This window comes from Temnothorax curvispinosus, unplaced genomic scaffold (assembly GCF_003070985.1).
Source record: "Temnothorax curvispinosus isolate PA1 unplaced genomic scaffold, ASM307098v1 QBEX01011959.1, whole genome shotgun sequence".
In the NCBI taxonomy this organism is placed as follows: domain Eukaryota; kingdom Metazoa; phylum Arthropoda; class Insecta; order Hymenoptera; family Formicidae; genus Temnothorax; species Temnothorax curvispinosus.
In genome coordinates, this window is record NW_020221739.1 from 1,015,156 (window position 1) to 1,039,746 (window position 24,591).

General features: G+C 38.3%; 1 protein-coding gene across 6 annotated transcripts; it reads left to right on the plus strand.

The window, feature by feature from the left end:
- Positions 1-743: 743 nt before the first annotated feature.
- On the plus strand, positions 744-22,850 carry LOC112462021 (protein abrupt-like). 6 transcript variants are annotated; one of them, XM_025027528.1, is made up of 9 exons: positions 5,499-5,838; positions 7,104-7,298; positions 7,382-7,636; positions 7,734-7,869; positions 8,037-8,108; positions 20,402-20,580; positions 21,037-21,256; positions 21,387-21,501; positions 21,619-22,850. In XM_025027528.1, exons 1-9 carry the CDS (start codon positions 5,650-5,652, stop codon positions 21,668-21,670), a joined length of 1,413 nt encoding a protein of 470 aa, XP_024883296.1. In that variant the 5' UTR covers positions 5,499-5,649; the 3' UTR covers positions 21,671-22,850. The 6 variants fall into 6 exon arrangements, with proteins under 6 accessions (XP_024883294.1, XP_024883292.1, XP_024883295.1 ...); XM_025027529.1 differs by having other exon boundaries at positions 21,625-22,850; XM_025027526.1 differs by lacking the exons at positions 20,402-20,580; positions 21,037-21,256; positions 21,387-21,501; positions 21,619-22,850 and adding exons at positions 744-831; positions 9,646-12,254 and having other exon boundaries at positions 5,616-5,838.
- Positions 22,851-24,591: the final 1,741 nt, after the last annotated feature.

Below are 24,591 nucleotides of genomic sequence, written 5' to 3' on the forward strand. Positions count from 1 at the left end.
ATTTCTTATTATCGAAAATTATGCGGATAGTGCGTTTCCAGAGTAACTTTCATTATTAAAACTTAAAACTATCTTTATCTGAGAATTGGAGCCTCATTATTATGCCGCGAGCGAATCTTGTTTAATTTATGCTGCACGTGGAAGACGGTTTTTGCACGTAGTACGTATATGTAGCACACTGTGTTCGAGAAACGTGATGTAACACGCTATAAACATAGCAATTGAGATAAAAAACATACTGATGTTTGTTTTACACTTGTTCGAGTAACGTTTTCCCGTGTTCATAATCTCTTATTCAAAGAATCGTAGCAATTTTATATATTTGCATACGGTACACAGGAAATGAAGATAAATATAATTTTTGTATAGAATATAACGAAAGGATTTCAATTTTTAGACACGCACGCTACTGATATAAATTTTACATATTCCATAAGCGTACATTTTTTAATACCATAATACACGCGAGATCTTTCATCCGTTGAAATGTTTTATATATCATCCAGAACGAATTGCGAGAACTGCGAGAGCTCCGGCTACGTCTCAGTCGCGAGACGAAGAGCGAGCCGGCTCAAGTTGCGAGTGAGCGATCCCCGCAGGAGGTGGACATCGCCGTTAACAGAGCCGACATTCATTTGGATCGTATCGAAGTGTTTTCTGCACGGACTGTACGTCGCTAAGTCCGTCCGACTCCTACCAAGATTAAGGTAATGCTCGGCTGATATGATACAATAGTTATGTAGTCTTTTCAGTGCTCTATGGTGCTTCCGCTGGATGGCCGCGACATTCACGAAGCCTTAAAACAATATCTGGAGTCGCAGGGAAAGAAAGGTACGAGCCTATCATCCCTAATTGTCATGTGATTTGCACGTGGTTGACATTAGTCGTTCGGATGAAGATTAGATTAAATATTTCATCTCCATCTCTGGGAAAACCAGGTGGAAACGAAGAAGACTTGCGTCTCCGGGAATCAGAAATCTTATGGAGGATAATTTGTAACTTTTGCGTCAACTTATTTTTCTAAACAATTATATATATACTTAGAAAAATTAATATGATTGAAAGATCTAAAGCACAATCAAAGACACAGATATATCTTTTACAAGACACATAGATTGAAATCACAAAGTGCTTACCGTAGCGTAGGATGAAGTTTTTGGTTTCCACTATGGGAAACCACCACAATCACCAATGGAAGAAGTCGTGCAGGGACTGAAATGATAAAAGAGCATGCGATTAGGGTGATTGAAAATTTACAGTAAAGCTATTTCTATCGATATCAAGATGTGTTTCATTGTATTAAAGCAATCGCCGTAAGATTAACTAGATATGCAATTCTTCTTTATAGTGGTCATTCGCGCGTCATTCTTTGTCTGCTAATTGGATCGTTCACTATTTCATAAAATCACTATCACCGTCATGTCATTCCTTGTCCTACTTGGCAAAGATCTGCACTTTGTTCGTGTAATTTCTGAGAAACAGCCATTGCAACAATGTGCCTGAAGAGCGAGGACTTTTTGCAGTGATAGAATCATAGTTACATAAACCATGCCAAATAGAAATCATTCATCGTCATCGAACAATGTCTACGGTACAGAAATCCCGAAGAAAAAAAATAAAGCAAAGTGCAGAGCGGGAGGAGGATCGGAGGGGGCTCGCGAAACGGAGCCTGCAATAAGCTCGCTCTCTCTCTCTCTCTCTCTTTTTTTAGGTTATAAGGATGTTATATCTCCCGGAGAGAGATACCCGGTGCAAAGTACAAGGTGCGCGCAGATTACAGCCAGATACTTTAACTGTCCCGGGTACACCTGCCCGCCCCTCCCCCTCGCGTTTATCACAGGCGAGCGGCGCGATAAAGCCTGCGTATAGCGATTCGGGCGACGGTCAAAGGATTAGATCAGCTGTTGACGTCGCGAATCGGCGACGCGTGCATCGAACTGAGTGCGGGGGGCGAGGGGGGCCACCGTTATCCTCGCGGATGCGCGGATGACGAAGCGGGACGTTTTCGCGTGAACGAGCTCGGCGGTGACCGTGCTCCTTTAATGTATCGATTGAACATTCTCGCGATAACCTCAGGCGAGAGCTCGCGAATGAAATTAGGTTAAAGGACGGCGTCACGTCGCCAGGACGGACGGATTCGATCGCTTACCGTGCGTCGATGTCTGGCGCACATTCTTGCTCGAGGAAAAAACGCAGGGGAGATACCGAGGCGTCGACGCTACCCGCGTGAAACGTTCACGTCACTGACATTTCCCCGTGAAGCACCGTGACCGCGGGCACCCGCACTCGCCGCTCGACGAGTTCACGCGTTCGCGTCGGACCCAGCGAGAGTCACGAGACGAACGGGTTGAGGGACGCGCGCGCGAACGAACGAACGAACGAACTCAATGAGAGTCCGAGCACCGAGAGCCGAGAGGCGCCAAGCCGTGGCCGCGTCACGGCAGACCGGAGTCGAAAGCACCACGTTAAATATAGGATGCAAAATCGTGCGGCCTACGACTCCTACACGAGATCCGCGAGCGCCTCGCGGGATGCGCACACAACCGAGCGCCCAGCGCCGTACACTCGGCGCCGTTTATCGCCTTCTGTGTCTGTCTCAAAAGTTAGGCCAGTTTAGGAGCTTTACAACGCGAACGCGTCGTACCTTGATACCCTATACATCGTGATCGTAGGTTTATACAGGGTGTCTGATAATGACCGTGTAACACCCGCCGACCCCGCCGTAGGTAGAGCGGGTCAAGCTGGAGTAGAAAAGTCCGTTATCAGTTTGCGATATGCGCAAATGTTATTCTTACAGAAAAGTTGCAAATCGATTGGCTGGTCGCATAGCTTTTAACCAATCAACTTGCAAACTTTTCTGTAGGAGCAGAATTTTTCGTATACGTTTCTCTTGCGAATGAATTTAAGAATCGAGCCCTAGGATTTTCCTATACCTACCCGGGTAGTACACTTTATTATTAGACACCCTGTATAGGCTTCGTTTTCATTGGAGGCGTGAAGGCAGCATTAGTAAGAGAAAACGATAGTGAATCAGATGCTTTTTCCTTATCCGATTGTTGAACAGGAGTAGGAGAAAAAAAGGAGAAGCAGTTGCCTTTAAATGGGCATTCTCTCTTTCTTTCTCACACTCTCTCACTAACTCAATCACTCATTCATTCAGTCACTCTTTTACTCTCATCCTCATTCACGCTGTCACTCTCACCTTCATGTTTCCTCTGCACCGTCTTCACTGGTCTTCACTCAGCATATTGAGTGATGGAGAGAGAGGGAGGGAGGGAGGGAGAGAGAGAGAGAGAAAGAGAGAGAGAGAGAGAGAGAGAGAGAAAGCGCATATCTCTGTCCTTCAATGTGTATCGTCATTATCGTCATTATCGTCAGCTGTCGTATATAATGCACACTCTATCTGATAACAGATAAAGTCTCTATGTAAGTCTCTGATGTGACTCAAAGTACGCTGTCTCTATGACTTTGTCTGATGTAACGGAAGTACGAGAGTGCGCAAAGAGTAAGATTAGAAAAATAAATAATAATATTACACACAACATTATTAAGATCAACCGATGGAAAAATAGTTTTAAATTTTGCGATCGCAATAAATTTCTAAATATAATACATTTGATCTAGAAGTGCCTCATTTCAAATGTGAAAACATAATGAACGCGCTTCATTTATCTTCTTCGCGTTGAACATTAACTTTCACGGTAATCGCACTTGCGGTTCCCTTTCGACGAACTTAATTCACATCGAGCAGTTAACACACTTGAGTTAGACCGACCCTTTATTACGTTTTAGAGCAAAATTTTCGTTGAAATTTTTTTTTTTAATTTCTGTATTTATAAGTAATAGAGTATCTTGGGAATACTGATTAAATTACTTAAAATTGTTAAAGTTGGTCAACTCGGTTGTTTACAAAATTTTACATTATACGACAACTCGGTTTCATATTTTGTTTTGGATTTCGCAATCTTGTTCTATATCAAAGCGATACTTTATAGGATATTACACTTCATTTACTGTTCATATTTGAATAAACGCACAGAGTCGTATTTCGTATTAAACAGAAAAGTAAATTTCGCATAATCATAATGTGCCGATTATTTATAATTTGTATCATTTTTTAACGCGATTTTAATTACTCTATCATTCGATCAAATATCTACGCGTTTAATAATAATTTTTTTGGAAATTATTTTACTTTCTACTTCTACTTTGATACTTTCGCGAAATACTTTAAATGTTGGCTGACGCTCATTCTAAATTAATCTTTTTTTTTTCATGATGTATATGTATACGTCATACACATCCTTGTTACTATAAGAGACAAACACCATTCTTCCTTTCAGCAGTCGATGCGCTTTTCTTTCTCTCATCTCCCGATTATTGTCCCCAATTAAATATCTCGCCGATACATATGCTGCTCACGTTGCATCAATCATATCCGATAAACGAGCTGTTGTTTCCGCAACATGGCGGCCATATTTCCCCCCGTCGTACACGCATACCTACGAGCGGGCATTTGTAATTACGCAACACGCATGCACGTGTGTACTCGCAACGGGATCGAAGCAGCATTGTGTTGCACGTAGCTTATTATTTCCGAAAATTCGATACCCGTTTCGTCTCCGCCGTCGTCAGTTTCGACAGCCGGCGCGAGAGCGCGCGTCGTCGACGGCGCAGCGCATGCGCCGTACGACCCGAACGTCCTAGCTACGACGGTCTAGGAACAATTCGTTCCCGAGTATGACGTAGCTTGCCGCTCGTGAATTTGAACTGGGCATTGACGTCCGTGCGATTTTCCGTGTAAATTCAGCTTTCGACGCGTATTGAAAAAAAAGTGCACCGCTTTCCGCAAAGTTCTATTCTTGTGTATAAATTTAGAACAGTATTGTTTAAATTAATTTTTTTTTCTGTAAACAACTTCGAAATCTTTCTCACCGGGATCATGTCACTTTAATTTCATATTCCACGTTTTTTCCAATCAAATATATACGGCGCATTCAGAAATAATTAATCTTAAAAATTTGTTTGTCGCTCGCGTGAATTAGTCATTTAAGGATTAGAGGATCTAAAAGGATCATTGTAGATGCAATATTTTATAGATAAATCAGTTTTATGTTCGGTAACACTTGTAATTTTTTGCACTCTTCGCGACATAAATGACGCAAGAATGTTACAGTATTGTTTAAATTGATAAGAAATATTTATTTGAATTTATTAAAATTTGTCAAATTTGATAAAATGAAGATTTTACGTCAAAATATATGTACGAGACGACGTTTCACAAAGTGCCTGAACGGTGCGCGATTTGATTGCGAGAAGCCGAGAACGAATGACGCTCGCGAGTCTCGACGAAGGGGTCTCGTCACTCTCGTCGAGTCTCGAGTCGCGCCGTTCACTCGCGCTTTTCGCGAGGCGCGACCGCCGTACGCCGCCTAGAGAATTTTTCTGCCCGTCGGCTGGCAACCTGGATATCGATTGTCATTATTTATATCGTACGTTTCCTCTTCAGTCATCGATTCACTTTTTACATTTTACATTTTTACAGTAATGAGAGAGTTAAGTTTTTCCCACGGGCGTATGGTACTCTAAGTTAGCCCCCACATGTGTGATCATAGGTGTTGTTGAAGGGGAGTCGAGTGTGTGAAGAGAATGACGGATAGCCAGCAGCAGTTTTGCTTGCGGTGGAATAACTTTCAGGCGAACATCACGAGCCAGTTCGAGGCGCTGCGAGATGACGAGGACTTCGTCGACGTTACCTTCGCGTGCGACGGCAGGCGACTCCAGGCGCACAAGGTCGTCCTTTCCGCGTGCAGCCCTTACTTCAAGGAGTTGTTCAAGGTTAGAAAACCATTTTCTTCCCGCTCCCCACCTTAGACGTATCCCCAGCCCCCGCCCCCGCCCCTCCTCCTCCCCTGCTCCCCCGTCATCCTTCCTCCCCCTTTCGTCCTCCGGCGGCGGCCGTCCACCGCCCTCCCCCCTCCCCTCGCCTCTCCTCGTGTCCCTCGTTTCGCCCCTCCCTCGCTCACGCCCGGCGTCTCTTTGCCCCTCTCCCCGCCTCCCGCTCACCGTCGTGCCCCTCCGCCGGGGCGCTCGCGCGCGCGCGCTCGCGTGTATGCGCTCCGCGCGCGCGTGTGCGTGGGTATGCGCACGTAACATGCATTTCCTTCGTCTCATCTTGCGATGAATAATTCCAAAATTACACAACACCTATTTACGCGACGGTCTCTCTCTCTTAACGCGTCTTATCTTTTTCGTCGAGCCTCAGGCTCATTTCGAAGGCGAGGCGTACTCGGGCAGACGGTTACGTCACGACGAGCATCTACTTTTCGCCCTCCGCCCGCGCCCCCCTTTCCCTTCTTCCTCCGCCCTCCCTCCCCCTTCTCCCCCCCGATTGCCCTGGTCTTTCGCGACCGCGTCGAACAAAATTTATAATTGTTGCCCGGCAATTAACGCGCCGGCGAGGCAGGGGAGTCGATAAACGACCGATGGGCTCCGTTACATACGTTTGTTCAATTATAAACAGCATTTTCGGAGCTTTTAGAGACGAAATTATGCAACCGTAATCTGCTCTCTTACCTCTTGTATTTTTTTTTCCAGAAAAGAGATATGATTGAATGCAATTATCTAAATGACGTGACATTACAATATTAGACTGAAATTGTAAGGAAAGAGATAATTGATAGAGATATAGAGGACTTTAAAGATATTCGCTTCCTCCTGATATGATAATTAATACATAGATAATAATTTAGAATTAAATATGGAAAATAAAATGTGCAAAAATCAATTATTAGTACGATAATACTAGCGTCTCCCCAAGATTTCTTTTGATTTTATAGTTACTTATAACTATAGTTAACTATTTTATAGTTACTTATGAAAACGATTGTGGAATGTAGCTAATCTGATCAAGATGGTCATTATGTAATAATATGTACCATATATATATATATCTAGTACAAAAAAAATTATATTAACTTTATTCATAACTTGTTTTTCATTTTGGTAATTTTTTCACTTTTTTAAAACAAACACTTTATAATAACATACATGTAAGATTATTGTAGCATATAATTAATAATTCCATGGGATTTATTTTGCAGACAAATCCTTGCAAGCATCCAATAATTTTTATGCGGGATGTTGAGTTTGAACATCTACAATCACTATTGGAATTTATGTACGCTGGAGAGGTAAATATCTCGCAGGCGGAGTTACCTACATTTCTACGTACTGCAGAATCTCTTCAAATTCGTGGCCTCACCGACTCCCAAAGTAATCAGCACAACAACGAAAAGGTGCGCTTGGCATAAGTTTGCGCATACTGGTGGTACTTGTGTTAGGATGCGATTACAATGCTCAATTTTTAAATAATTTGCAGCATTTGAAGACAAATAACATCCACACATCAAATGGCCGTGGTCTGATCTCGCCAAGCTTTGACGATGAACGCAGTAAAACGCCACCACCTTCGAGCCCTCCACCACTGAAAAGGCTGTGTAAAAGAAGTGATTCACCTCCAGTTTCTAGTCCAACACCCTCTGTGCCGCCTTGTGCTACCATTGCACCACGTTCGCGCCCACTTATCGAGCCTCAAGTTCAGCTCGATTGTTATAAAGATCTCGATATTGTTGAGGTATTTTATCCTGTACATTTGCATATTTTTGATACATCTTTCGTACATACACAGATTTTCACAATATCTATTATTAACTTGTATTTTGTGCTTTCAGCCAAAAATAGAATTACCTGAATATGGCAGTGATGACGATTGCTCACCTAAACAGGAAGCTAATACATTGCCCAGTGGATTTCTCAGCTTGGATAGTGGTATGGAAGTGTTACCGTCTTATCCATCATCTTATCAAGGTAATTAGTTTACGAGATATTTTATTGAAAATTAAAAGGAGACATTTTGTTTTGTAAAATTGTCTGGATAACTGAATTTTCCAGATATATATATTCTAATCTTTTTTTCATGCTTCTTTGTTGAAAATATCAAATCGCTAAAACTCATATTATTGTTTCTATTTTAGGAAACCAGAATGTAGAAGGAGGAATGCCAGGTCCATCACACGGGAGTACGGAATTAAATCAAGAACAGCAAGGTGAGTCAAAATTTATTATTTTTTTGGTAGTGCGAGCACCATTACAAACAGCAACAACCTAGCCATTACATCACAAATGTCAAATGTGAGTAGAAACAAGGAAGCAGAAAGGAATCTTGATGGTTTGAAATGGTAAGCTCGTGTGTAGCTCGGTAGGTCTTGGTAGGTGGTAGGAGACATTTGACACTCGGAGGCTGTAACAGGCCTGAGTCCACAGAGTGCAGTTTGCAGTTAAGCAGCTGTGTTGTATGAACGTTACCGAAATAGCCCGGAAACTTTAAATCATTAACAATTTAAGTCCTGCGTGTACATATTTAAAAACAACCCCATCCCATTATGCTTTATAATTTTTTGTTTTCCTGCTTCACATGTATATTAATGCGTATACATATACATATATACATACACTAAGTTGCCCTGGTAAAATGTTTAATATAGAAAGAATAATTGCTTATTAAAATGTTAACGCTCTAAGATAATATTGTCAAGAAAGACTATCTTATAATCATTTGCTTTCTCGTTTACTAATTATAAATGCCATATTTACACGTGACAAGTTCTTAAATTGGCTTGTACATATTGCTTTAGATCAAATCAATGTAATATGATAAAATGATATGATTAGTGTTATACATTTTTCATGCACATTGTAATTGCATTAAAGCCTAATCGTTGATGAATATACAAATAAAAGTGTAATACGTGGGATTTTATCTGTAAAGCCCGTATCAGACTACGAATTGGGATTGAGATTGGATTGAAATTTGATCAATCAGAGCAAAGTTCACTAAACCTTCACTCACCTGATATCAGTTTTCTTTATTCTGATTGATTAAATTTCAATCCAATCTCAATCCCAATCCGTAGTTTGATACGGGCTTAATTGTATCTGTGACTACCCTATAGTGTTGAACAGCTTATTGATGCATTTATTCTGAACTTGTATCAAGTAATTTTGGACTGCTATCTCCTTTTTTTATTACAATTAATTTATTGCAATCAAAATCTACATTTATTTATCAAGTAATTTATAATTGATAACAAAAGTCATTATGCTACCACATATCAAAATGACGAATCTGTGTCTACATGTCTGTAACAATATATCTAATCTTCTGTTTAGAAGTACTATGTTTCTATACATAATGGAAAAGAAATTAAAGATGTGCAGGGAACATGCAAAAACAAGATTTTCACTAATTTACTACTTCTCATTATTCATCGATTCATGCTTACCATTGTTTTCAAACTATATGTTTTTTCTTACTGCATTACCATTGTTTTGTCTGCCAAACATATTAGACTCATCGCATCCTTGCAAGTGATACTCTTGCGGGGGGATCCTTTTTGTACTGTACCGTGCAGGCAGCAAAAATTGGGTAGCGCTAAATAGGGTTGTTTGCTGGTTGTTGCTGTCCTGTGGTGGGTGGTATCATTCTGATATTATACGTGGTGTGACAAGGCGTGGTGCTATGCTGTGGTAACGTGCAATGCTGTGGGCTGCTACCGGTTAGAGCAAGTTGTGTGTGTGTTGCAGCTGACCTGCGTAAACTGCACTCGCTGGACCCACGCCCCTGTCCTGTGTGCAACCGCATGTACAGTAACTTGTCCAACCTGCGGCAGCACATGCGCCTCATCCACAACCCTCAGAGTGTCACTTGCCCTCTATGTAACAAGCCATTCAAGACCAAGCTGTACCTGAAGCGTCACCTGGTCAGTTTCCACGAACTCAGTGTGGCAGACAGGCAACGTCAGGAAGAGATCTACCAACATCAAGTTAAGGTTCAGGTCCAGGGACAGGGACAGGGACAAACGCAAACGCAGGTTCAGGGAGGAGCTCAAGCTCAGACCCAAACACAAGTTCAGGCTCAAACACAAGCTCAGATTCAAGCTCAGACTCAGGTGGATAATAAGGTGCTTTTAGCGGCTCCTACCCCACCTGCCCGGGCTACTACCGAGGAAGGTGGGGCTAGCGGTGGTGGCAACAACACCACCACCACGGAACCAAAGCTCAGATCGTATCAGGCACAAGCTGGCGATAATGCTTATCCGGTAGAGGTAGCGCAGATTGGTGATTCAAAGCATTTTGCTAGTGGGATGTTGCAATTCGATGCTACGTATCACTAATGTGTGTACAGGATTTATTTATTTTTTATTCTATCGCGCCCAGTATCATTTTGTGATATAGTAACGAATCGAGTTTATCTTTATTGTTTAGTGAACTTGTGATTCAATAGGAAACGTATCTTCGTAGTTGACCGACAAGTAGGTAGATATAACGTTACGACACAAGGCTGATTCCGTATTTAATAATCAGGTCCTGCGCCTCCCCTCAAAGTGCGCAGGTGTATAACTTATAATTTTTAATTTTTTGAAATGCGTATGCAATTCTTGTTGCACGAACACGAGTGGAGGACAAGATGTCAAATTCGATTAATCGGTCGCGTACTTGATTGTTTTCGTCCGTAATAAGACGCCTACATAGATCATTCGAATGATCATTCATACGAAGGTCGACAGTGTATATAGGTTTGGGAGACTAGTTTACATATAAAAGTCCCGTGCCTATTCATCGTAAAGATGAACGCTGATGAGGGAGAGAACGACTAAAATGCCGATGGTGGAGCAGCCATCCCACCTCGTACTGATAATTCTGCAGCCGGATACTTGTTGTTTTATTTAATGCTATACAGTGTTATACAGACTACAGATATTTACTACAATATTATATTCTTACAGAGGATTATATTTACTTTATTATTGCAACGCAATGTGCAATGACATAGCTCGTACATGATATATTTTTCACATGCATACATTGCAATATACAGCCAATTGACAGCTCAACAGAGTAATAATATTTATTATTAACAGTTATCAACAAACCGTGATCGCAATAATGCAGCAGATTGAATTTAACAATATATAATAAGAAGGCAATGTCTCTGCTGGTTTCATGTTTCTAAGTGTGGAAGGCTTGCTTTTTAAGTACTTCTACCTCAATGGTATGTACCTATATTTATGGAAGTAGCATATAAGGATGCTTATATTTCTTTCTTTATTCCTGTAGAGATTCATAGATTGTAATATTCTCACAATATTTACATAATGTACATGCAAGTTATATTTTTGAGTTTGTATTTAGCTATAATTTACTTTAATCCTTATCGGGAAACAATTTTTTGAAAAATATTTTTAATGTTAAAACAGTATTTACGTATCAAGAAGCATTTCGTGTTAAATACATATATATAACTTTGTAATAGAGACACTGCATATCCTTTACAGGAAGGAAAATTGTGTTTTTTAAATAATATATTTTTAATAAGATTTTTTTTTCAAAAATTTTTGGCATTAATATGCATCTGTTGTAGTCTTAAAATATATATTTTAAATTTAATATATATTTTTGTTTCCGATGATTCTAATAATCCACCAGGTTCTGCCTCTTTCTACATGCAACTTGCTTCTGTAATCTTTTACAGAATATTCACAATTTCAGCTTTCTATATAAAAGTAAACCAGCACAGACATCTGCCACACAATTCCATAGCCATAGTACCACACAGTACAACTCAGGATCTTTTATATTATATTTTACAGATGACAATAGTTCCATAAGTACGATTTATAATAGCGATTCTAGGAAATGGGGCACAGAGTATGTTCCCTAGAATCGTAACTTTTTAAGTCGTACCATTCATATGACAGGCTCCTTACCTCACATACAATCAAATTACTAAACAGATGCAGCTATATATTATTAATAATATATTTACATACAACAACTTACAATAGTACTGGGACGTTGCAACGACTGCAACTAACACAGATTGCCGATATTATATAAACGGTTTTTATTATCTGTTATTACATTGGTAAGTGATTGCAATGTTTTTTTACGAGTTAAACGTACTACGAATATACATTCAAGATTTTTGTTTACGATATGAATGGATGCCCAGCACAACTGACAATTAGTACCGAAATAAGATTAGATTATAAATGTTGCATATCATATTATAATATTGTTATACATTTGCCAAGCAGTGTTACATTCATCAACTCTCAGGCTTTGGATCATACACGGATTTCATTCCACTTCTTATCGATACTAAATATATTTCTTGTAATATTTTCATTACAATACCATATGTATAATATATATTATAACTTTATATATATATATATATATATATATATATATATATATATATATGAAATAATGTATATTATATTTAATTATTTATATATTATGTATAAGATATAATATTATTCTGTTATATGTAATATATATATAATTATATAGATGGAAATCCAGTTATTAATTTATAATGCAATATCTTGTAGAACAAGAGAGGAAGACAGATATTTTTCGTTAACTTGATAAAGTATCACACACATTTCTGGTTCTACCACTAGCTCGCTTTTTTGTATTAGCAGTAAGTAATCTACGATTGATATTATTTGTAAGAGTGTTATTTACGAGAGAATTATGTTATTGAGCTACTTTTGATATTTGCTTTCAATTATTTTGGTATCTACTCGATCCTTTGCCTGAGATCCATATACTGTGTATATCAGAGTGATGTGTTACAGAATGTCACATAATAGTAAGCATCATTTGACAGGCCGGACTTCGCTGGGCATTAAAAACCGGTTACCTAGCTAATATCACAATACAATTTCGAACACTCACTGTTATAATTGCGATTATATTACGAATTCAAATGGTGTGCAAACATTCCGCAGCACGGAGACAGCAGAGAACAGAGAAAACAAGAAAAGTAAAAAAAAAAGAAAGAAAGAAAGGGAGAAAGCAAAAAAAGAAATAAAACGATGATATTATCGATTGAACGAGCACACTTACAGCTAATAGAAGAAAACTCGCAAAGAACTTTGCATAGTATTTTTTGGGTCTAACAATGCAATTTACCGTATATTAAATGAAAAGGGGTATTGGACGACACACACCGTGTCGTGAAAAAGTATCTCTTAGTGATGAAATACGAAACAGTACTTGCCATTTTTCCAAAAAAACTCGATGAGTAGGTACAGCAAGCTCACTGAAAAAAAAAAGTATCTTTTGTCTGCGATAATAAGTTTTAACTTTATCCTACTGCGATTTAGCATTTGTATCATGCGTTGTTACGACTATTATTGCTATTACGATAACTACTACCGCTATTATTACCAATATCAATACCGCCACGACTACTACTATTACTACTACTACTATTACTATTACTACTACTATTACTACTGTCCTACTACGATTACTATTATTATTGTCGTTAATCCACAACTTTGGACGCATGTGTATTATCTCGAAGATGATTTACGTTCGAAAACAAATGTATATCTGTTTCCTGCGTCGCACGTTACGGCGTACGTCGCTTTTCTCGATCATAGAAAACCATTATATTTTAGCGCATTTAATTATGTGTTGTATATATGTAAATTATTATGTAATTTGTATGCGCGTCACAAAAGAAAAGGTAACTCGTGTATTCGATCGCTAGCTGTTACTAATATAGATGTAGCTGTAAGGAATATTACTTTGACGGAAGGTGGTAGAAGGTTTCTCTTTTAAACGATGGACATCTTTCTATCTTTTTGCTCGTGATATTGTGAAACGTATTTCGCAACTGCACTTTGATTTACATCTTTATTTATTCAGTAATTTAAAATGAAAAATTTAATTCTAGTCATCAAAGACATTTTTATGCATTCGGTGAAATTTGTATTTGGAATTGGTGTTTTATTGTCAGTATTAATATTTTAGAATTAATGTATCTAAATTGGAAGAGATCGATATTACTAAAATACTTTGAGAAAACATTTTTTTGGAAAGTATTTGTTTTCGAAAATATTTTTAATCGACTGTTGTTTTTAAGATTGCGTGTTTGTTTTTAATATGTTTCTAATATATTTTCTAGATATATTTTTAATTAATATATATATATTATAGTTTAAGAAAACAAGCCCAGTGTGCAAAGAATATGTGGTACTTAATATTTTTAATTATCATCTCGTTATCATTATTATTTTATGACTAAAAGTCGTATTATCTGAAAATGATCTTTTATATTAATATATGAGATTGATATAAATTCTTAGATAGAATTTTATACATGAACGTGATAGTGTAACAACATTATTTTTCAAATAAGGCTATTGACCTATTGAGAAAAAAAGATTTAAAACTCGATTAAAATTGTGGTAATATTACAAACACAAATAAAAAAAAAAAAAAAATTACATCGTGATGTCTTCGTTCGAATGAGAAACCACATTTTTTAACGCAATATAGTCTACATAATTTTTTATCTAAATTCTGTTCCCGATCGTCATGTCGATCCTTAACGAGTGTACTTTTTCAAAAACATATAAGCTTAAGAGATAGAGTTAGATTTTAGTACGCTCGAGAGGCAAAAATGCGAAATTTTCGATGTAAATAGCGGCAATTTTTCCAATATGACCGTATCGAGGAATATTTCGCTTCTAAAGTAGTCACACGCAAATATTTAAGTATGATATTTATTCGAATCATGGCGTATCCGAAGTAAGTTATTCTCTAAGTAAACGGGTAGGTCAATAGCGTTTTGTGCTATCCCACGTATAATTATATAATGGCAATCGCATTGCAAAAGTATACATACGACTGATTTTCGATGAGTGCGAGTGTGAGTGCGCGGTATGTACTGAATTAAGGCGTATAAGAAAGATGAAAGAGGAAAGAAGAAGTGAAGTACAGTAGAAATACTGGTACTTGGCGGAATTTCTGAACAGATAATTGATGAGAAAATTCGTATCGGCTTCCTCTTTGCCACGCGTGAAAGAAAAAAAATTTATATTCGCGTATGCGAAAAACGATCTACCGAAGTTCTCGATAGGAACTCCAAGATCATATGCAAGATTTATAGAAGAGTAAATTTTTCCTATTTGTCTTAGCTTTTTGAAATCTAATGGGATAAGATTCCTCGATTTTCAGTATTTAATAATTCACACGAATCTTAAATGAAATAATATTGAAATGACATTTTGCTCATTAGGTATTTCTTTCTTTAGATACCTAGGTAGATATTCTTTTTATTGCAGTTCGATTCAGGAGAGAATTTTTTGTTATATTTTTTTACCGTTAAATTCACTACAAACTTGGGACAACCAAGGAATTTTTGAAGTATACAAAAGACATTTTATAAACAACGTGATAAAAATTACCAACCAGATTGGTAATTTTTGAAAAATGAAGAAATTTTTGAAAAATTATTGAAATTTCCTAAATATATTTTATTATTTTAGTAAAATTAATCAAACATATTTTACATTTTAATGTAATAGATATTAATATTTTTTATTATGGTAGATATTAATCAGAATAGCTCGCATAAAATTCTTCGTAGTACATGTTGTCCCACAACTACTATTTCAGGATAAATTCTAAGTTCTAAAAGAAAATTCTCTCCGTGTACTTATTTAAGTAGGATAAAAATTTAATAGTTGAGAATAAACATGCTTTTGCTGGTTCCTATCGAGACATTCGTTAGGTGTAGCAATTTTGTAGCGACAAAACTGATAGAATAAAGAAAAAATCGATGAAGTGCTCTTTTTAGGCTGACCGTATGGGTTCTACGAAAGTGACTTATTATTGGCTTAATGTAAACGCAATGGAAGTTGGCGGAAGAAAGTGCAAATTCTCCGATTTACGCTTTAAGATATAGACCTTCTTCTTGTTTTCAACAAGCAATTATCTGGACAGAATGAGCTCTGCATCAAAAAAAGAACTCGAATTCATAATGCGACATTTACCGAGAGATGTATATTTTACTTTCGGCTAACGTTCCCGCTAAATATTTTCTCCATAAAGATTTGATACGCCACGATAATTTATTTATTGTATACTATGCGACACTGCGTTATATTTAACTGAGCAGTCGGTGATGGGCGTAAAATGGTTTGACAGTATTTGGATACATGTGCAGACATTATGAATTTGAATCTGTTTTTATTATTAGACAATTTACATATTTTTTTTACAAATTTGAAGCTTTACGATCGTAAAAGAAACTGACAGAATATATTAGACAATACGTGATTTTACTTCCAATAATATGATAAATAATTTTGATCAATTTTTACTGATTACGCATAAATGTGATAACAAAATAACCTTCAGATATAATCTCTATTTTCTATATTTTTCTATGATAAATCTTACTTACATTTCTTTTATTTTACACGTCAGATACGATTTCGTTAGAAGTGCTTAGAAATAGTTACGTGTAACTAAACAAAAAACTGCATTCGTGCGCATGTATCCGAGGCCCAACACTACAAGTAGCTTAAGCATCGTTCAGCTTGCATATGCTTGCAATTTACTGCACATACGCTGCACTTAATTTATCGGAGATTATCTGGAGCAAGACTTGAACCTTTGTGCATGGATATGTGCTGCAAACGCGATTTATTTATTTTTTTTTCGCAATCGTTGCGGAGCGCAATGAGGGAAGATTGTTGTGATTACTGAACGAATGGTAAAGTTGTACAGAGGCTACCTCCATTTCGTTATTCGTTATAGTTTTTACGTTATTCTTTAAGTTTTAACACTATGTTATCACGAGATCGTAAAGAAAAAATATAAAGTGGATATTCGGAAGGATTAGTACAAAACGTGATATTTGGAAGATGAGAAAAGTATTATTCGTTGCCGTCCATTTTTTTATACGATAGAGTGATTTAATTTTGATCTTTACTGACGTTAATTGGATGCTTCAGAAGATATGGGAAAAACTTTAGGGGATGGTGGATTTCATCAAAAGAATTAATTTTTGTTAAAGAACCCATGTCCTCCCCGACGCGTTCTTGTTCGAATTGCCTGTGAAGTAGTGCAACTCGCACGATAGCATTGCGCGTGACGTCTGACAATACTAGTCCACACATTCTTAAATTTTTGCATTTTTTAAAATTTTATTTACACATTTTATTACAAGAGATACTCAAAGTGCCTGCCTCACACCTGATTACATACACTATATCTCTATAGCGTTGAATTTCTTACTGCTTGGAACATTTCAATATTGTTCCTAATTTGATCAAAACCCCCTATGATCTTTTTAATTATCTCTTTCCTAGTGTCGATTGGAGTGATATACACCATTCAGGTGATCGAACAAGGACGCGTCGGGGAGGACACGGATTCCTTTAAAAAAAATAATTCTTTTGGTGAAACCCAAATATTATCCCATAGTGTTTGTCTCATACCTTCTGAAACACCCTTATTTCAATATATATGTACCGATCCAACACAATTCACATTGTTAATTTCTACATCTTCAGATGTAGCTCTAAAAAAAGGACGATCACTTGTGTGACGTAAATCGGAAAATTTATATTACGAGCGGCGTACAATTGTCTTTTTACTGGCATGTGAATTGATAGGATAAACAACTAATTTATATCTAAACTAAGATGATTTCAAAATACTTGAATCGAGTATATTTATTTTCGAAAAAGTACGTATTAATCGCGTGAACAGCTTAGTTGTCTCGATCCCATTTACTGCTCGATTATTCGTGACAGAAGATGATTTAAATTTATTAGTCTAAAAGTCTATTCTAAAAAAAAAATGCACAAACGGTTACCTCGAAGAAAGCTTGCGAAGGATCGCGCGGCACTGTCGAGTCGCATCACGTATAAACCCTATACATGTATACAACGTGCGTTAATTTTGCTAGCGACAGGTGCATCAAGTAGCCATAGATTTGTAATCAAGTGTGCTTTCCACCTCGCCCCCACGTTTTTGCGACACGCAGACAACACGCGAGTCTCATTGTTCAATCGCAATGTCGACGCGGCCCCGTCCTCGTCGTCATTCGATCGACATGGGTCTCTCGCAGTTCTCGCAAAATACGATACTAAGCATAATCCTATCATAATAACGATGTTCCTATCTTACGTTCGTGTTTTTTGTACGTGTTTCGATCGCGAGAGAAAGAAAAAGGAAGAGAAAATTATCCCGCGAACCTTCTCGGCTACGAAAAAAAAATAAGCTCTCGTTGAATAATTGCGAGACTTTCCGTCTGGCTTAGCGCAATATCCCGTCGTAGCGACTCGTTCTGTACCCGAAATTTTGTCAAACGATACATTTAAATAAAGTAATTCACATTTGTACGGAATATGTGCGTTATTTTTGCAAGATTGCGCAAAAAAGAGAGAAAGGAAGATGAAGTACGTTGCACTGAATCAACCATACACACTGCTTTACACATACATCACAATATATATGATATCTCTATACTTAATTAGAAGTGCACAATATACCCTGACCAAAGTTTGTCGACTTCTTTGAAGAGCCACAGCTGCGCTAGGGCACTTGTGTTGCACTGGGAAAAACACAATAAAGTCTTTTAGGCTGCAGTGCATGGATTGTAAACCACCCCACGGTCTATTATTATTATTATTCTATATTCTATAGACTATTATTCTCGTCTATTATTATTTTATGCTTATTCTAAACATACAGCATACATACATATTTCTGAACACAAGTAAAAACATATTAGAATGTCTGTCGGTGTACTCGCTGACATAAATGGACAAGTTCGAAATAGTACAACCACATTAAGACGCAACAACGGCCGATATCCGGAGAAAATAATATTCTAGGGTATCCTAAAGCTAAAACTTCAATTTAAGGGATTTGAGTTCCAATCATCACCTCAAGATATTGCGATATCGTAATTGTCTGATGATCGGGAATTCGGATTTAGACCGTGACCTAGACCCCGATCTTAGCAGCGATCGACGAGAAACGAGAGAAGATGTTGAGGGAGGAGAGAAAAAAAGAAAAGAAAGAGAGAGAAAGAAAAAAAAGACGAATAGAGGAGGCGGAGGGTGATTTTTGACGGACGGCGGACGTGGATGGACGAAGGAACTAATCTAGATTGGTCGGCTGGTGTGTTGCAGCCGCCGGTTTCAATACAGAGGCAGCGGGACTACCGTCGTCGATAACGATATCGAGTGTTACCGGCGCCGTGGAGCCGGTCTGCACCTGGGATACCCCGCGACCTTGTCCGCGCTGCGGCCGCTTCTACAGCAACAACAGTAATCTACGCAGACATCTCAGATCGGCCCACGCGACCGCCCCCGACCTCCTCGAGCTGACGTCGCTTCAACGGAAAACCTTGGTGTTGCCGCCAAATTTGGTCCCCGACATTTCCTCCTCCTTCGTCGGTGGACCGTAGCAGTTGTTGCCGATAGACTGGTCAGGTCGGGACGTTCCGACAACTGCGGTCTCCGCCAGGAGATGCTGTTACGACGACGTATTTGAGTCGTTAACGTTAAACGGGCCTAGTCAGCCGATGAGTTCCTTCGACGCTGAGAATGGATCGTCAGTGCATTATTGACAGACAAGCACAATATATAACTATATAAATATATAATTACGTTCTTGATGTGAAATTAATGTTTAATAGAGAATTAATGAGAAGGATTGTGTCTCTCTCTTTAGTTTAATATACAAAAAATCGCGAAGACGGACAATGAGGCTGTCGCAAGACTTTCTTTTAGGAAGCTAAGTGTGGACAGAAATTCGATCACTAATGGAAAGCTTGTGGTGTTTTATTTTAATTCCACTCTCCTCATGCACCCTCTTCATCTGCGCAATGGTTGATTTATCGTTTAAGAGATTGTTACAGTGACAAAATATTTAGTAACAACAATACCTTATAAACGCGTTGCTTTAATAACGGCGACAGTTTAGTGAAAGTAATTTATTTTATCTGCAGAAACATTCCTGTGACTCTTTGTAGTATTGTAGTATCGTATAATCATTAAGTTGTTATTTTTATATTTTTGAAAATGCTGTACAATTTGAAATATTATGCTGAGTTTGATAAGTTAAGAGGATAGGTATCTTGCTATCATTGCTATCTTTTTACAGAGAAATAAAGAGATCCTCTCGGAGAACAGCATGCGCGTATTCGGCTAACTCGAGAGATTTTATCAACCGACATTCTGCATTCTTTATTAAACCACTTAATATTTCTTTTCTACTTATCCGCACATTACTTCGAAAAAATGGCCTCTGAGTATTTCTTCCTAAAAGATAAGCGTAAAATTATTTATTTATTTATTTTTCTACAACAGCAACCGTCGAGTTTGGTGTGCGTCGCAGAGATAAACTGCACGTAATAACAGGTGAAACGCTGCCTTTTTTCCCCCACGGGGTCTACATATCGCTCGAAAATCACGAAATTAAACGCATGTCCTTTCGAAATTGATGATTGCAGCGCGAAGAGTACGTCGCGGTAGGCCGCGGCTCGGAACCAGAGGTGGCAAACACCCATCGCCGTCCGTTCACAGAAACTCGCCCTCCAGGAGCGACTGGCTACCCTTGGACATGAGAACCACCCCGCCAGCGGCGATGCCTGCCTTCCGTGGATTTGAGGAGTCTTCGTCGGATGGTGTGGTCAGTACCGTGAATTTGATATAAACGTACACTGTTAAATCGTAGTCAAATTATACTCAATTTGAGTAATTTTTAACCATTTCTATAGGTCGCCGTTGTTCCTACTTAATATGTCGTTAATTTAAAACAATGTTAATTTAATTAAACTAATTAATGTATATGAAGTTAAAATAATATTGTTTTGTGCTATAATAATAAATTTCGACACACATGGTAATTAAAAGTAACAAAATGTTATTTAATTCAAGGTTTAAAACTCACCCTTTAATATATAACATTGTAACTGCATTGCGTTACGTACACACACACTTGAACTTTTTAAACTATTTTTAGTTTAAATGCCTTTGCTTATACATATATAGATTTTTTTTATTTTTAAAAATGTAAATAACGTGGTAGTAATGTTACATCGCGACTTTACCAAATGTTAATGTGCTCTTCTCATGTTTCTTGTAGGTCCACTTGGGTGAGGGTATAGCTGTATGCGAGGAACAACTAAGGGCCGTCAAGTGGAGTGACTATCGCAAGTTGACGCGTGGATTAGCCGCGATATTGTTCAGCCCGACGGAGCTGGCGACGTGCTCCGTCACCGGTCAACGTTGGAGCCGTGCCGGCACGGCCACCGAACGTCCTGTGAAACCTGCCCTTGACAAGGCTAAAGTTCAAGCCATTATATGTAAGTGCGCAATGAGACAGGAAAGCGTGTGTCAAAGAACACGTTAAAAGACATTCTCTTTTCTGGACGCGCATCAACACAGTCCATTCTTTTTAAGCGTTAACTTGATTGACATCTTCACGTGTTACAGCTTACGTAACGTCGAGGTTTCCATCAGTAGACGTTAGCAGCGTGAAACAGGTTTTGGCGTACAAGTGCAAAGAAAACTCCACCGCCCTTAAGATGAAGTCTATACGATACATATGGTAAGTCTCGGCGATTCTTTTACCGCACCACATTCGTACAAGCGGATTTTTCTACGTGGCCATGCGCCTCGAAAATTAAAAGTCCCGTCTTCGTATTCTTTTCGTATCTAATTGCAGCGATAGACAGGATACGGACACGTCACCGCGGGGTGAGTCCGAGGACAAGTGAGAGGGGGTCCAGGGTGCGTGCAGGGTGCAGCCCGCCCCTCAGTTTCGTCGCGTCCTCCCGCACCCTCCATTCGATACGGCCCACTCGTCGGAGCGCTCCCGGGTCCAGCGAGGCTATGGTGATTATCGTAACAATAATAGTAACAAGCAGTGCGTCGACGGACGCTCACGGCGCAACCACGAGGAAGGGCACAGACGCGGCTCGTCTCCCACGTCATCCACGCAGGCAGGTCTCGAAAAGTTGATGCCTCTGCACACGCTTCACGGCGTATTTCATTCCACCCTACGAACGGCGACGGCCTCGTACATTTAATTGGCTGATTTAGCCAATTGCTGCATCGATGGAGATCTAATCCTAAAAGGGTAGGGTGAAAGAGGAGCGGAAATATTGCGGATCGTTTCGATATATACGGTCTAAACGATATTACAGAATATTCAACAGTTCATTAACTTTCTTCATCTCTTTTTTTTTTTGCCGTGAAAATTTCCAGATTTTCACGGCGCGAACGGTCGACTTTTTCTCGTACGTTCAACAAGGAAAGAGATTAACATGCTTACAAATATAAAATGTACACCGGAAATGCGGTTTGCGAAGCACAAGCACGGTAGATACATTGAATAGAATGTATAACAAGCTGGCGTAAAATAATAGAAACGCGTTGTTTTGGAGGGTAGAAAAAAATTATGAAGGGTGGAAATGAGTGATTGTGTTTGATTATATTGCAGCAAGATTAGTCGTGTTACATGGGATCTTAAACCATCGGTACTTCGAGTATACGCATCATTTTTGGAAGCTGCTAGTTGCCTCGTAGTGATTCAAATTATTCATATTTACAAACCGCGGCTGACAGCTTCGAAAAATTTGATATACATCGAGTAGAAAAAAAAAAGAAACGTCGAGTTTATATTTGAGATGTACATTCGAATGTCCATGTTGTGAATTTGTTGGGACAAAGCAATCCTTACCATGAACTTTTTTTCTATTTTTATTTTAATGATATCATGGCACACTATACTTTTTACCGTTGTTTTTTCATTCTAATATGATTATTTGAAAAATATAAGCGTTGGAAGAGCAGAGTGCAGAAGGAGAAACGTTTATTTTATGGGCATTCATCTACTTCGCAATATGGACATCCGATTGTTAATAAAAGATTAAAAAAAAAAAAAAAAAAAAAAAACTCGAGTTAACGAGACGCGACGAAGAATTATTACATTGGCAGCGTTCTTGTCTGAGAAAAAAAAATCGTTCCTTCATGTATGCGCGTTTGCTTAACAGGTAAGTCTGTTTAACGCGTAATACATTTCTTTTCTGCAATAGTGCGGATTTTTCGTGCGACACGTAAAAAAGGGAGGGACGATTCCGCGCAAGAATATATGTATATTAGGAAGATTTATATTTGGTTTTGGCTGTGAGCTGCGACCACATGCGAGGGAGGAGATTCGTGTGGCTCTAATGAAAGAGAACGCACCCTTCACTCAGAGTGAAGGCGGGTGATAAATAGTGAGAAGGCAATATTATAAAGAAGAAAAAAAGAAGAATAAGAAACGTTATTAAAAAATAGCATGGTCGGACGGACCAGTCCGATCCTACCGGGATACAAGGGTAGACTTTCACATAGAGTATGCCTAATACATGAATACATAGTATAAATGTATAAATACAAAATAATATAAATATATTATTATAAATATTATAGTAATATATATATTACTATATTTAATATATATATTATTAACGAAATAGATGAACTTATATATATTATTTGTTGGGAGAGCATATTACATATATTACACATATTTAATATATTTAGGATATTTATTTGTTGATTTGGTGATATATATATATATATACACACACATATATATATAATATATATGATTTTTATAAAGCCGGCGCGCGCGCGGCATGGAGAGGCCGGCCTATAAAAGCGTTAAAAAAAAAGAAAAAAAGAAAAGAATCACAGCGAAGAAAATGTGTGCATACAGATTTTAATGATGATATGTATATGGCGTGAAATAATTGAAGTGTTCTCGCACGATTGCAGCTTTCGTATCGATCTGATCGTTACAGGACTTGAAACGGTTCGATAACAAGTGCGATCGTGCAAAACTGTCTTCTAAGGCACAGAGGTTTTAACGATTCTTTCTCACATAGAACATCGGAACAGTTATATATGCGATTGTGATTTACCGAGTTGCGAAATTAGCCGATTGATTAAGCCCGGTTCAGATTGTCTGCTTTCGTCGATTAACAACGAAAGCGGGGGAATGCGCTTTTAAAGTAACCGCATGAAAAGTAACAGCAACGAGAAAAAAAGAACTAACTATCGAGTTCAACAGCTAATTTGCTGTTTCAGCGCGATCGACTTTCTTAATGGATGGTATTAGAAATTTCATTAAAAAGAGGGATTAAATGTAGTACGGTACTGTGATTTGTTACTGCTCGTTTAACGATAACTAATCGAACAGCCTAAGATAAGAGCAATCCTTTTATCGCTGGCCTAATGTTACTTATAATCTAAGAGGTCCAATCGATAATACTTCCTCCTCTACCGACTTAGGTCTATTAGGGAAATTATATTATGTTTATATGACTTAGTTTCTTTTTTTTTCTTATTTAATCGTATACGGGTTAGAACGTGGAAAGAGTATTTAATTTAACGTAATTGATGTATTTTAATTTAGATGTTATGAGAAAGAAGAAATGTCATTCGAAGTGAAGAGAGGTGAAGAGAGGAGAGAGAGCGGGCGAGAAACACTGAATCGGCCTTAATTACGATACTCACTACAGCATCTATTGCAGAAACGCGCTCCAAGTGACGACGCATGTGTATACATACTGACATATATTCATGCATGCACATCGCATAACACACATACATGCTCCCATGCCCACGTATACACTCAGTTACGTATCAA

Excerpts from the sequence above, each read along its gene's own strand:
- LOC112462021 (XM_025027526.1), top strand. The coding sequence starts at position 5,650 with ATGACGGATAGCCAGCAGCAGTTTTGCTTGCGGTGGAATAACTTTCAG. Across the intron at positions 7,299-7,381 it reads ATCAGCACAACAACGAAAAG|CATTTGAAGACAAATAACAT; the intron begins GTGCGCTTGGCA and ends AATAATTTGCAG. Across the intron at positions 8,109-9,645 it reads ATTAAATCAAGAACAGCAAG|CTGACCTGCGTAAACTGCAC; the intron begins GTGAGTCAAAAT and ends TGTGTGTTGCAG.